The sequence below is a fragment of the Raphanus sativus genome, chromosome 2 (assembly GCF_000801105.2).
Source record: "Raphanus sativus cultivar WK10039 chromosome 2, ASM80110v3, whole genome shotgun sequence".
Classification (NCBI taxonomy): Eukaryota; Viridiplantae; Streptophyta; class Magnoliopsida; order Brassicales; family Brassicaceae; genus Raphanus; species Raphanus sativus.
This window is the reverse complement of record NC_079512.1, coordinates 1,459,395-1,473,032: the sequence shown is the minus strand read 5'-3', so window position 1 is coordinate 1,473,032 and position 13,638 is coordinate 1,459,395. Positions and strand designations below refer to the sequence as shown.

General features: G+C 37.3%; 1 protein-coding gene and 1 pseudogene across 1 annotated transcript; one reads left to right on the top strand and one right to left on the bottom strand.

The window, feature by feature from the left end:
- The first annotated feature begins 3,270 nt into the window (after nt 1–3,270).
- LOC130503918 (glutathione S-transferase TCHQD-like) lies at nt 3,271–5,411 on the top strand (annotated as a pseudogene).
- Nucleotides 5,412–5,458: 47 nt separating this feature from the next.
- LOC108842940 (histone-lysine N-methyltransferase ASHH2-like) lies at nt 5,459–13,292 on the bottom strand. Its single transcript, XM_056994199.1, is given in 19 exon segments — nt 5,459–5,731; nt 5,733–6,463; nt 6,545–6,590; nt 6,840–6,919; nt 7,148–7,227; nt 7,313–7,395; nt 7,478–7,557; nt 7,768–7,823; nt 7,907–8,630; nt 8,786–8,842; nt 9,006–9,083; nt 9,545–9,637; nt 9,806–9,922; nt 10,010–10,141; nt 10,271–10,350; nt 10,446–10,618; nt 11,005–11,209; nt 11,354–12,889; nt 13,116–13,292. Coding segments are annotated over 18 exon segments (4,389 nt in total). The 5' UTR covers nt 12,879–12,889; nt 13,116–13,292; the 3' UTR covers nt 5,459–5,682.
- Nucleotides 13,293–13,638: the final 346 nt, after the last annotated feature.

The following is a 13,638-nucleotide window of genomic DNA, read 5'->3' as shown; positions in this document are numbered from 1 at the left end:
TTAGAAAATGATTTTTCTTAACCCTACTAGTACTTTACTGTATTTTTATATAAAAAATTAATCATTGTTTTTCTCTATGTCATTTTCCAGTTTTTTGACATAGTCTTACTGTGCATCAATCACAATGACATAAACAATTTCTTTTTGTATAATCCACATATACTGACTCTATTTTCATGTGAAAAGCCGAACAAAAGATACGCGTACATCAGTTGAAATATTTTTGAATGGTAATGAATATCATGCAAGTAATCTAAAGAATAGTAACGGCAAAGTTAAAAACAAATCGAAGATAAAAATGGCGAAAAATAAAAAGTTGTAAAAAAATATATAAATGAATTTTTTTTTACGACGATTTGTGACATCCAGACAGACGTGATATAAATGAAAATTTGTTTCAACCTATTTTCTAGATTGACTGTTGAAGTTTTGACTTATTAACTTATCTTTTGTCAGTCAAATGGAAACGATAAGTATAAAGATTTCAAAAATATGGATAATATTTTTTCCATTTACGACCAACCATTTTTCATTACGACCATACTATATATGCCCTTTTGTATATATAACATTTTGTGGCATCATTAACTTATTTTTACAACATTAACTTAAAATATGTTTAAATACCAAAAACACATTAAAATATACTCCTTTAATACTAATACTTTTTAAAAAAGTTTTTTCCAAATTGTTTTCAAAATTTAGTGTAAAATAATTAACAATTTATGTTAAATGATCAATGAAATTATATAGTCTATTTTATTATTGGTTACAGTATGTGTATATTTAGTGATATTTTGTTGAAAATAAATAAAAATAGATTTTTTTCATTTATGTGTTTAAATTTTAAAGTGTTATCTATTTAAAATGGAAAGAGTGTAATGAAAATCACAATATTACTGCATGGACCATGGTTTGTTACAATAAATGCATTGCATTTCTACAGAATGGGTCGGTGGAAATAAGACCGTTTTGTGGCTCTAACATGTCCGGTCCGAAGAACAAAACATCCCATGTCATGTGATCTCTCCAACAACCCATTAACCTACAAATGTCAATATCCTCCATACCCGCGTCATCATAACGGAAGACGTTACATCCCATGCTTACCGGTTGCCTCAGGTAACGTGCACAACATTAATGACGTAATTAGATAAAACGCCGTTAAAGTATATGTTACGTGTGCCATCATTGCCGAAGAAGAAGGTTAGTTAGTTAATTATGATGGTGGAAAAAAGATGGAGGGAAGCAGTAGTAACAGAATACCTGCCGTTTTAGATGCGAGGAACGACACGCCAACTAAATCTGAAAGGCATGCATCATCGTCTACTTCATGATGAGTCGTGGACCCTCCTTACCATCATCTCACTGCTGATTTCTCCCTTTTTTTTTTTTTTTTAACCAGAGAGTGATCCAAAGGCTTTCTAGGTCCAAAACTAATCCTTCTGAGGCCAACGGCAATCCACGTATTCTTGCGATTTAACGCTAGTCCCGGTAGCCAAATGGAATCGAACCCAGGGCGAAAGCTCCAGCCGGAGCTCCTTTACCACTAAGCCAAGACAACTTGGTTCTGCTGATTTCTCTCTTACATTTTCAAAGACAAACTATGATTAGACATAACAGATTATTGCTCGTCGAGAAGGAAAAAAGTTAGAAGATTATTGCTAGGGCCTAGGAGTATCTTTCAATTGTTGTGATTCGACTAAAGGAGATTTATTATTCATTTTGTATTTGATTTCTAACAAGATATCTTATTAATTAAATGAACGCATTGTGCTATTGTTTGATTACTAATCTTCGTAATGTAGATATACTTCATAATGTTAAATGATTACAAAAATAAATTTAAACGGTGTTTATATCCCGAATAATTGATCTAGTCGATAGGTTTATACAAATCATCTAGATACCGTCTAACGATTCCTTTTGATAATTGGGTATAACTAATGAAAATGAAAGTGGCAACAAACTGAGAGGGGTCAACACACACATCAACCGGAAGATGAGGAAACGTAGACTGCTCAGTTGGTGGCTTTTGTTTCCGCCACGACAACGCCACTCGATCTTCTTTCTTTTTTTTTTGCTACTTACAAATCTCATTTCTTCAACTTTAATTAACTTAGTTGTAAACCTAATCATTTTCTTCCATTTCTTTTGCATTAACTCAAGAAGCGTAAATCATGACCATACATTATACAAGATATCATGAACCATATAAAAATAGCATGTCATTTAAAACGATGGAGAGATACAACTTACATGTATACATCAGAGTTATGCCAATTTAATGGAATTAAATGTGAGAAAATAATGAAATTTATTATATTTTTAATCAATACCTTTCAATGAAAAATAATGAAATTTATTATATTTTTAATGATAAAACACGTGTATTATATGGATCACTAATTTAAAAATTAAGACGCCGTGACAATGATTTGTCTGTAATATCTTTATTCATTGTGATACTACTTCCACGAACAATAAAGCACAAACTTGATTTGGTTGTTGCGCTAGTGATGAAAAAAAGACAGATAGATCACTGTATTTTTATATGACAACAATTCTAAATTTCTAATATACTGTAACCTTATATTTTTAATTAGTGCTGGAAGTCAAAATTAATATCAATTGTCTATAAGTTTTTATACATTAGAATCAATTATCAAAGCATTGCAGAAGTAAACACAACTGCAGAGCTGTACGTAAAAGAAGAATTGTAGTACTTATGTTAAGTGTCACACTGTCACCTAACATTTGAATAGTAATCTTGTTTTAAACATCTACACGAGTGCGGAGTACATTTATACATTAATTTTTTTTTTTTTTTAATATAATATTTATATATAATTTCTTTCCAAAAGGGACGTCGGAAGGTACATCGCCGGTGATTAAAAGATGGAGAAACGGCCAACGCTAGGTTACAATACAAAGCAATGAAAAAAGAACAACAACTCAATCTATCGAGACAAATCAGAGCAGAAAAAAAGAGAAAAGGTGATGGGAAAGAAGACTCGGAAGCGTAGCTTCCTCCTCCGGTTGAACCCCAGTGACTTTCAAATCCGATGACCGGAGCACCTCGAGGCCGGGGAGTCCATGACCAGCACCGGAGTCACCACCAGTCACCTTCAAAGTGTCACCCACGGAGGTGTCCCGCGGCCACCACACGCCAGCATCTAATCAAAGAACTGATTCCTAAATCCTAACCGCCACTTATTGTCATAGATCCACCACCTGCAAGTCCGAGACAAGGCGTATTCCTCCACTCTCATGGCGAAGAAGAAGAAGATAACCCAGAATGGTGAGAAGACAAACATAGGGAACCGCCATCCCAAACGAAGAACCCACCAATACCGAGAACCGACTCTTCAATCGGAGTAGAGCTCCACCCCGACAACTGACTACACGATTTCCAGCGACTCCTCGTCGTCCTCTAACAAGGAGCGGTAGCCGTACTTTCGACGAGTTACCAGAGCGGCGGAGCTCACGAAAGGGTCGCGCACCAAGACCCGTCCGATTTTTCACCGGAGAGAGAGCAATACCTCCAAAAACACCAGATCGAGACCTAATCCGTCATGATGATCATAATCCGAGAGGGAGAGACGTCACGAACCTCGACAGATACGCCGGAACTCGATTCGTCTCAACCCTCGATGAAACGGCGCTTAGGGTTTTGAGAGAGAAGTTGGAGGAGCGCGTGGGAAGTACGTGCCACTCAAAGGTTTTTTCCTACATTAATTTTCTACTTACCTCCATGCGTTGTGGATCAATTCAACTATGTCTCTGATCTGAAAAAAAAAGAAGCAATTAGTAACACAAAGGACTGGGAGTTTTGAACAAATCTGCAACATGCAGGATCTTGAAAAACTCTATTAATTAATTTAATTTTATTGGGCCTACTATTAACTAAGATGCTTCATTAAATATTTTTAATGACGAAAAATGAGAAGAGTAGACAAAACCGTGGTTATAACATAAAAGTTCTTAAATTCAAGAGATCGTGATGAATTGGGATGTTTGTAATATTTTTGGCTACATACGTGTCATCATTCTGGTGCTTATATTTGTTGTCCCTTCTATTTTAGAGGTCAATTTTAGAGGAGAGGTTGGTAGTTTTCTTGGCCCATGCACGTGAATTATACATGATTGTACTATATGTCTCTATATAATATACTCACACTTTTAAACAAAAATATATTGAAAACTATTTTAAATAAAAAAATATTTGAAAAATATTTTTATTTATAATGTACTGAAGACAGAAATTTACAATAAAAATTCTCTTTTTATTCTATATAATAGTGATTCGATTATTTATAACTAATAAACATAAATATTTACAACAAACAACATTATAGGTAAAACAGTTCCATAATCCATATATACACAAACACTTCTGTAATGAACAATTATTTTTTATTCACAATTGATGTTTTATTTGGATTATGTTCATGATATACATATTTAACTCCTAATATACAAAAAAAAACTTTCTAATATACATTAACTATTACGAATAACTACACATATATTTTAAAGCAAAAAAAAAGAATAACTACACATATAATACATCTAAATCTCCAATAACTTTTTCATCTATAATTTGTATAAATTTATATGTACTTTAGTAGAAGTTGTACTAAACATATGACCAACTACTAGTTAAGGAAGTTTCCTCAATAAGAAAACTTTTTGAACTTTCTTTTTCATCTCTCTTAAAAATGATAATCTGGATGCAATAATAGAACCATGTATATAGGTGCGTCATATAAAGAGAAAACTTTAAAAGTTGAAGAAGTTGGCAGAAAATAAGCAAAAAAGACAGAGTGTTGCATAAGTCAAAACCTTCTTCATCTTTTTGTGGAAATTTTGTAGGTACTTTAAGAAAATTGCTGAGGTTTCTTCTGGTATAGAAGATGCTACTGTTGGTAACCAAGTTCTTGAATAGATGCGGAAGATTAAGGAATTGGACTCCAAGCTTTTCATCATAAGGGAAGCTTACGACACAGAAGATAAAATAAAAGCCCATGGGGCCTTAGGCAGAAGCAAAGACCATTTGCATAAAATAAAAGCCCATGGGGCCTTAGGCAGAAGCAAAGACCATTTGCTTAGGCTTCTAGATGAGGCTGAAACCAAGCTAGATGGGAGCGACGAATGTAGCAGACTGGCAGGGAATGAGTTTAGTATGGCTGATGTGATTCTAGTGCCGGTGCTAGCTCGGTTTTCACGGTTGGATTTAGAAGATGAGTATATAAGTAGCAGGAAAAATCATGGTGAGTATCAGGTCAGGTCTTTGTGAGAAGGAGACCTAAGCTATAAGAAGGCGACAGGAAGTGGAGAAAGTATGGAACACATGTAAGAACTTGGATGCTCGTTTTGATAGAGTCTGAAGTTTACTCAGAAAATATTGATATTGGAATCCTAGATGTAACACTAGAAAAAATATTTGCAAAGAGAATAAAGAATGTGATTGCTATTTCATGTGACTTTTAATATTAAAAAGTCATAAACAAAAAGAATTTAAAATATACTAAAAAGGGAAGAAAAGCACATGATTCCCTTAAAGGGGACTTTACTATGAGCAAAACTAACCAATCAATCACTGTAATTCTCCTCAAGAGCTGCATCGTCTCTCCATTTTAACTCTCAAGGACTGTGTACTTCTCTAAAGCTAAGAGTTTCTTAACTGTTGATCTTCTTCTCTAAGGTTAGGTTTCCAAGGCTGTTTGCTGTTCCGAATCCACGGAGGAATGTTCTGTTTCTGTTGCCGAAAGTAACTTGTTCCTATATCAGATGAAAACTCCCTCTTCCTGTTTGGAGCGGTTGAGACAGTCCCGGTAACACCTGAGATGTTTGTATCCGGTAAGATCCCATTCATCTTAGCCAAAAACTCACCATGAGAAACCGGAGGCAGAGGTGGGTACGGAAAGAACGGTATCCCAGGAGCAACGGACCAGCCTGTCGGGTCATCTTTGCTGGGTGAACCAAGTTGATGAACGATGCTAAGAGGGATCCCATACGAGACTGTTAACCGAGAAAGAAACTTCTCTTGCGGCTGTGCGGTGATTGTATTATCAGACGCAACCGTGCAAGGTGATGAAAACCCTGGTGGCGGAAGGTCGTGTAGGGTTGCATCTGTTTGTTGACATGGCTGGTCCCATCTGCTTTTACGCTTGCGTCCATTTGTCTTGGGAAGACTTGGATTAGGTTCTGAACATCCGTCAGATACAGAAGCTGTTTCAGGTGTTGCAGCCCTTGATGATGTGGCAGATGTAAATGGTTCTGCAGGTCTTGGAGAATGATGATCATATCTAGGTTGTTCTTGTGATTTTCTAAATCTGCTGTTTATAGGTGATCTTCTTCTAGACTCTGACCTCTCCTTCTCCCTGTCGACCATGCGCCAAGGTTTTCTACAATGCTTAGGGATCCATCTGTCTCGGAAGTTCCGTGCAATTTGATGAACCTGAATTTGGTCAAAAATGTCATATGGTGTCTAACAGTCAAAAATTAAAATTTCATAAGTTAAATGGGACGTTAGGTATACCTGTTTGTCATCGTGCTCGGTGAGTGTTAGAATAGAGTCCTTAAAGCTGCACATAGATAAACTTGAAAATGTCATAAGAAGTCTAAAAGCAAGGGTCGTTATGGACAGACAACAATATTATTTTTCAGAACGACCAGGTGACAGTTCAACTCAAATGAATTACACAAAGAACCGTCTAAACTTATAAATTTGACACACAGGATGTGCTCAATCGATTGATTTTGAATAGTAATGTTCATTCAATCCAGGATAAAAACCCATAAAATGAGCATTGATAAAAAAAAAAATTACAAACCTTTCCATCCCTGCATAAGGAGGTGGTCTGACTATATGCTCCAGTCCAAGAATATCCCTTGTAGCAAGATACTCTAATACCTGAGGCAAAACCAGTGACACTCACAGTAAACAACCTAGACTTCAAAAGCGCATTAGCTAGAAAATCCAAAAACTCTTTGGTAATCACTTTGTCCTGAGGTTTCACACCATATTTAGCAAATATTTCACATTTCGTAAGATGAACAAAGAATTGCCTTTGGGTTGGAATTATCATTTACTAGACAATGGCAGGTGTGTAGAAGCAGAGCAGGTTACAAAGGAATGTACCTTCAAAAGTTTTCGGAGTATTGGGGTCTTCTTAAAATCTCTCCGGTATTGTTTCATGATATTATGCAACATTTGCAGACCTGCGTGTGTTTGGAGGTTATTTCATCTTTACAAGGTAAGAAAAGATTCATATGATAGACAGGCGTAGTCACGTAGGTAACGTACCATTCTTGTTGATTACGTCAACTAAAACAGTTCGTGACTTTGTCTTCAAAAGGGCATCAAGGATCATCGAAAGATCTCGATTGCTGCAATAGGTTCACAGAAAACAACAGGATTTCAGGCAACAGATGCAGAGTATAATAAAATCTCCAAAGGGAACCCAGATACCTTTGAATTCCTTCATTATTGGCATTGCCTCGGGAAGCAGCAGTGAGAAGCAAAAGCTTCAAGTAGCCTTTTGCTGAATCCTGTTTGTCCAAGAAAAGGAAAAGCAAATTAGACATGCACTGTACTGTTGATTAAGATGAGAATTATGCCAAGGATGTAGGTTCAAGTGGAAAAGAATCAACTAAAAGTGCATCATCCCACAAATCAAGCAATTGCGCTAAGAGAGGAACAAAAGATGATGTTTTAAGCTTATAGCATAACTAATTAAGGAGTACTTCTATGCAACTTACCCTCCGCTTGCTTATCCCTCCCACAGGATCTAGTAACTCGTTCAGTTTTCCTTCAACTGCAAATTTAGTGGTGTTATTAGCGAGTATGACTGAATGATTATGGTATCTTAACAATTCACTTCTAATACTAGTAACTTACATGTTTCGATACGCCCACTGGGAGAAACTTCCTCTGATCCTTTAGATTTGATGGGCTGCTGTTGCAACTTTTTGACTGGTATAATCTGTGCTTTGTTGACACCAGGAAGAACACCTCCTTTGTCTCGCTTACTAGACCCAGATGAACGAGAAGTTTTCATACGAGGACGGGACCGTGAAAGTATCTTCTTATCTTCACCCGATCCATGCTTTGCTGTCTTATCAGCATTTGCGCCATCAGAGAACAGTTTGCTGAGAGTACTGGACGTGGGAGATGTGCTTTTATTCTTCTTTCCAACAAGAACCTCCTGCTGGACAGCAATGACAGGTATGTCCGTCGAAAGTTCCTTGGAAACTTCGGTTGGTTGAAGAGATGGAAAAGTCTCTCTCTCTGGATGTTTTACAGACAATGAGCCCTGTGATTGTGGATTATCAGAAGTAAGGTCCTTCAAATCATTAACTTTTGAAGAGTTCTGTGGCATTTGTATGCCAGCACCATCAATGAAGATCCTAGAGGTTGCATCCAAGATTCCTTCCCCACTTTCATCATCATCAAGGATCACCAGTTCAGGACACTCTTCATCGGAGTCACTTTGAACAATTACGTCACCGTTCAAAGGATCTCCCCCAAGATAACCTCGGCAATGTGATGACCCACAATAACACTTCTTGGCAGCAGCACCAGAAACCCTCTCATAGTTGTAGTCAAAAGTCAACTCCTGACCCTGGCAATGCAACAAACAGATTAAAAAAATGTCGGACCTTCATTGTATTTGGCGTTTGCGTTTGTATCTACTTAACATTTTAATTACTTTGTCGCCTTTAAAATAAGATATCACATAACATTCACTTTCACAGCCGTAAGTGTAAGAGAGCCTACCTTCTTAAGGTCTTGCATGGAGAATATTCCAACGCAAATTTCACCATTCACCATCCACTGCAACAACATTTAAGAAGTAACAAATGAAAAAGAATGCACATAAAAAAAGCAGAAGTGGAATACCTTTATCGAATAACAAAGAAGCAGACAAGCTCAAGCAGAAAGTTCCCAATACAGATTCTTAACACTGGGTTTATAGTCAGACTATGAGGTACGATACCTTTTCAGTACAGCAGTTTGGTTCACAACTATGGTTGATGAAACGCCCTAAATTTCCCTTTGAACCAGCATCTATTACCTGCATTAACAAAAAACTTAAAAGTTATTGCAAGATGCAACATACATGTATATAGCTTCCAAAAGGGAAACATAAAAGCTAGAATAGGAGCTAGGACTTTCAAGCCAGTGCAGATGATATGTCAACGAATGCAACTATTATAAGCACAACAAACAGAAGTGTAACCTCTCTGTGCACAAGTGCACCGAATAAGAGACACGATGTAACTAACCACAGCTGCAAGCAAAATGCTTAACCAGAAAAGGTATACAAAGATTGGTCTTCACTTCTCTAAATATGCTTCTAAGATCAGAAACGAGACACATTATCGGAACAATATGCCGTTACTGGTATTTACTATTTACTATTAATCGCACATTTTTTATCCAACAACTCTACAAGCTTTAAACAGCAAAATCAAAAACCATCTCAATCAAACATGAAGAAAAAGCAGCCGACTTATTAGAAAAGAAAATGTTTACCTCATTCCCATTCAGTGTCATGAAATAGAAATGCTTCTGACCCATGGAAGCATAATCTTTCTGACGATTCTCATAGGACTGCATATCAAGCACCTGTTATAAAAGAAGATGATTCATAAATTAATTTCTTTTCCTAGTGACCTAAATCACGGTAGACACATGCAAAAATAAAAAACACCGATCCGGAGAAACTAGAGGCTGACAAAAGCTCATGTACAACTGATAACGTCCTCCCAAAGTGAATGATCATCAAAAGCATACCTCTCCAACGTATTCAATAAGGAATTGCCCCTCGCGTACATCCTCAAGCAATCTTAGGCCATAACCCTTCTTACCAGATTGGAATCTCTCAAACTTAACATACTTTCGTTTTTGAAACTGCAGAATATGAGCCAAAAGATTAAGAAAGATGTAACTAACTTGACTGTGAATGTAACGTTTTTGCTTGCAAACAAGAAATCACACCTGCTGATTAGAGCATAAATCGCCAGCAGGACAGGTACCATGAAGACATTCAATGTTAAGCAATCTGTTGAGACATTCTTCTCCACAACCCAATCTACCACCAGGTGGTGGTTTGCAGTGGCAAACCATTATCTGTCCAAAACAGAAGGAAGCATGATAACTACGTAGTCACTCTGGGAAAGGACAATAACATTATGACAGCACATTTTCTACTAATTCATTAACATAACAAACAAACAGACAAACTGCAAGAAAATTAACCTCGTCAATTGTTTGATTTTTACGGTTACGATGAAGAAACTGGTTTGTTTTTATAGCCCTGAAGCACGCCTTTTTCTTACCTGCAAAAGCGGGTAAGAAAAACACAATCAGAACTAAATACATGTAAGATAATATGATAATTTTCAATCGTTCACCAATATCGAACTCTAAGCACCTGGCAAAGGTTTGCTCTTCTGTTCCTCGTCTTTCCCTTTTTTAGCCGCCTCACAGTCATATGCATCTGCTTCGTCCTGTCCTATGCCCAACTCTTCATTAATATCTTCATTTGACATCTCTTGAGATATTGAGCAATGAGCAAAGTCTTTATCTGAGTTGTTCGTACAGATCCTTCAAACAAGATAAAATCCAGATTAGATAGAGAGAGAGACTCAAAATTAGATGACTGAAGTAGCAAGTGTCGAAAGTAAAACAAGCTATAGTCAGGACGTCTAGAAGTGATGTACATCAAAAAGCGGAAAAGCATTCGACTATCTGATTATAAATACTTGATACTCAGATCTCCAGTTTGCATAAGTATTAAGCAGATTATATAAGAAACCTATTATGCACAGCATAAAATTGGAAATTTTGATGAAATAGGTTAAAGTTGATAGAAACGAGACAAGCACAAAGTTTAAAAATATTTGTAAACTGAAACATGATTAACTATCATATGCAACATACATAACATCTGAAAATTTCATGGAGACAAGTTCATATGGAACGATACATACCATCTTGAGCTCTCGTCAATTGACTCGACAACAGAAGCAGGTATTCGTCGCCATTTGAAGCAGTCATCACATCGAACCCATGCAGTCTCAGTGGAAGGGCTATCCTCGATCGCAACATCCATGCCCAATTCACCATGGATCACATCTGATGATATGGCGCCATTAATGGCACTGATTTTTCCAATATCAGCGTCTACAGGAGGACCTGTTACATGAATTCACATAATATGCAGATTAATAATTTGCGTATCCAAAAGAGTGGAAGCTTCATTAAAAAAAAAGGAAAACATTGGGACGCTCATTGGAACGGTGAGCAGTCAGTTTTTAAAGCTAATCAAAAGGGCCGTACCTGTTGTTTCGTGAGACTTTATTCTGCCTACTTCATGATAATCACTATCATCCCTTCCAACACTCTTGCTTATGGATTTGGATTGCTCTAACCCCTCACGAGATTCAATTTTTCTCCTGTCTTTGGCAGATTCGGACTTGGATTTCCCTTTTTTTGTTCCATTACCTTTTGACTTAGGTTGTTTCCCTTTTTTGGCGACGGGAATTAGATGTGAACCATTTTCCAAAGGAGATTTTGAAGCAAGCAACTCATCTACTTTGTCTAATTGTATGTTTCTGTTAACCACATCTTCTGGAGTGCTGAAAAAGCCGGGAGGCAAGTCCCCTTTAGGTCCTATACTGACTATGGAATCAGGCACAGAGTTGATAACTTCTGAATCGGGTGAGGTTTCAGCGTCCAGGGACCGGATTCCAGTGGTCCTCTCGCACTCTTCAACCACTATACTAGAGGAAAGGTGTGGTCCCTCATCTAAAACATCACCACCTAGCTTCCTACATAACCCCCCAGCCTCTTGGTTGTTTTTCTCATCCATACTTGAATCAGATGACAGCCGATATGAAAGTGTATCCACGTGATTACTTTTCTCTTCTAAATGCTCTCTAGTTTCCAGAGTTCGGAGTTTATCCTCCACAACATTTGCTGGCCCTGGAAATTTTAAACCTGTTCCCGCCTTAACTATATCATTAGCAGCCAAAGAGTTACCAGTGACCTTAGAGACTGTTTGGCCACCTGATTTACCAAATTTAACTTTCAAACGAAGGCCAGAGCCACTTGATGCTTGGATGTATCTGTTAGATCCATTATGAAAACTGTTAAGCTCTCCATTTTTATGTTGTGGAGGTCCATCATGAGGAATACCATTGCTCTGTAAGAAGATTTCAGAGGTCCTACTTGGTAATCCCCACAGAGATGAACGGCACGGTTTTGAAACCGAGCTCCTCTTCTGCTTCGAGCACTTGAAAATTGACTCTTCTTCTGATTGTTTCTTCTGCGTCAGACTACCCTGTTTACTACTATCTCGAGAGCTCCTTCGCCGTTGTCGAGACTGGCTAGTCGTCCCGGACCCAGAAGCGACTTCACCTGCTATTCTGCCATTGCCATCTACAACTCCGAGTGGCTCAACTAGCTTGTAAGGATTACGAGCTTCTTCTTCGACGCCTCCATAACCAAATGACGATTGAAAACTCCATATCAAAGAAGAGTCAGTAATAGGGGAGTTGGTTCCCACACCCCTATTATTCATACTCAGAGCATGGTTCTTTAGCAAGTTTTCATTCTTCTCCTCATTATCCTCGCGTACCAACTTCAATGCTGGATTGATCGTCTCAGAGTCTACATTGCCATCAAGATCATATGAACATATATTGCCTTCAATTTCACCTGCTGAAGACTCAGGATCTGGAAACGGAGAACTCCGAAGGAAAGAGAGATCATCAGCTAAAATCGACGAATCTTGAGTTTGCTCAACTTTATCTGAAACCACCATTCCCTGCTCCTCCTGCCTCTCGTTACCTATGCAATCCATCGTAATGCCACCTGTTCCAGAGCCACAATTAAAAAAACAAAATATAAAAAAAAGTATAATCAGAAATTAGAACACATCTCCGTTGGTAACGATTAGGTTTTAAGCCAACAACACAAGAGACCGATTCAATCATATACAACATTGATGATGATAATGATGATGATGACATACAATACAATGAAAACTCTCTGATTTTTACTATTATTAATCGAAGAAAATAGGATGAAAAACCCTAACCTAATCCGGGAGAAAGGAGAGAGATAGAGGTAGAGGAGCGGAGACGACGACGATTGCGATGCCACTCCGTTTTTTTCTCTTCTTTTGTTTGTTTGCGTTTACGATTTTTTTTTTATAAAAAAAAACTCAGATGCTGCTGCTGCTTTCTCAAGTTTTTTTCTGTTTTAATTTGCTTTTGGACTCGGGCGGGTCTCTTCGACTCTGACTTTAATCTTTGCGGTGTGTTTTAGTACTATTTTTATAAATCTCGTTTGATGAAATTGATGACCAGATTATTAGAAAGAAAAAAAAATGGTTTTTTTATAATCTTATATTTTGGGGGTAGTCCTAGGTTTTTTATAATCTTTACCCAAACATCATATAAGAAAAAGATAAACTTTACCTTCAGAAATTCAGATCTATGGGCCTGTCCGTCTTCAGAATTGGTACATTAAACTATTAAAATATTTTTTATTTGTTTCTTTTTTTTTTCCTTTTTTTTATTTAATTAGCTGCGTTTAGTCTTCACCGCGCCGGTCCGGTC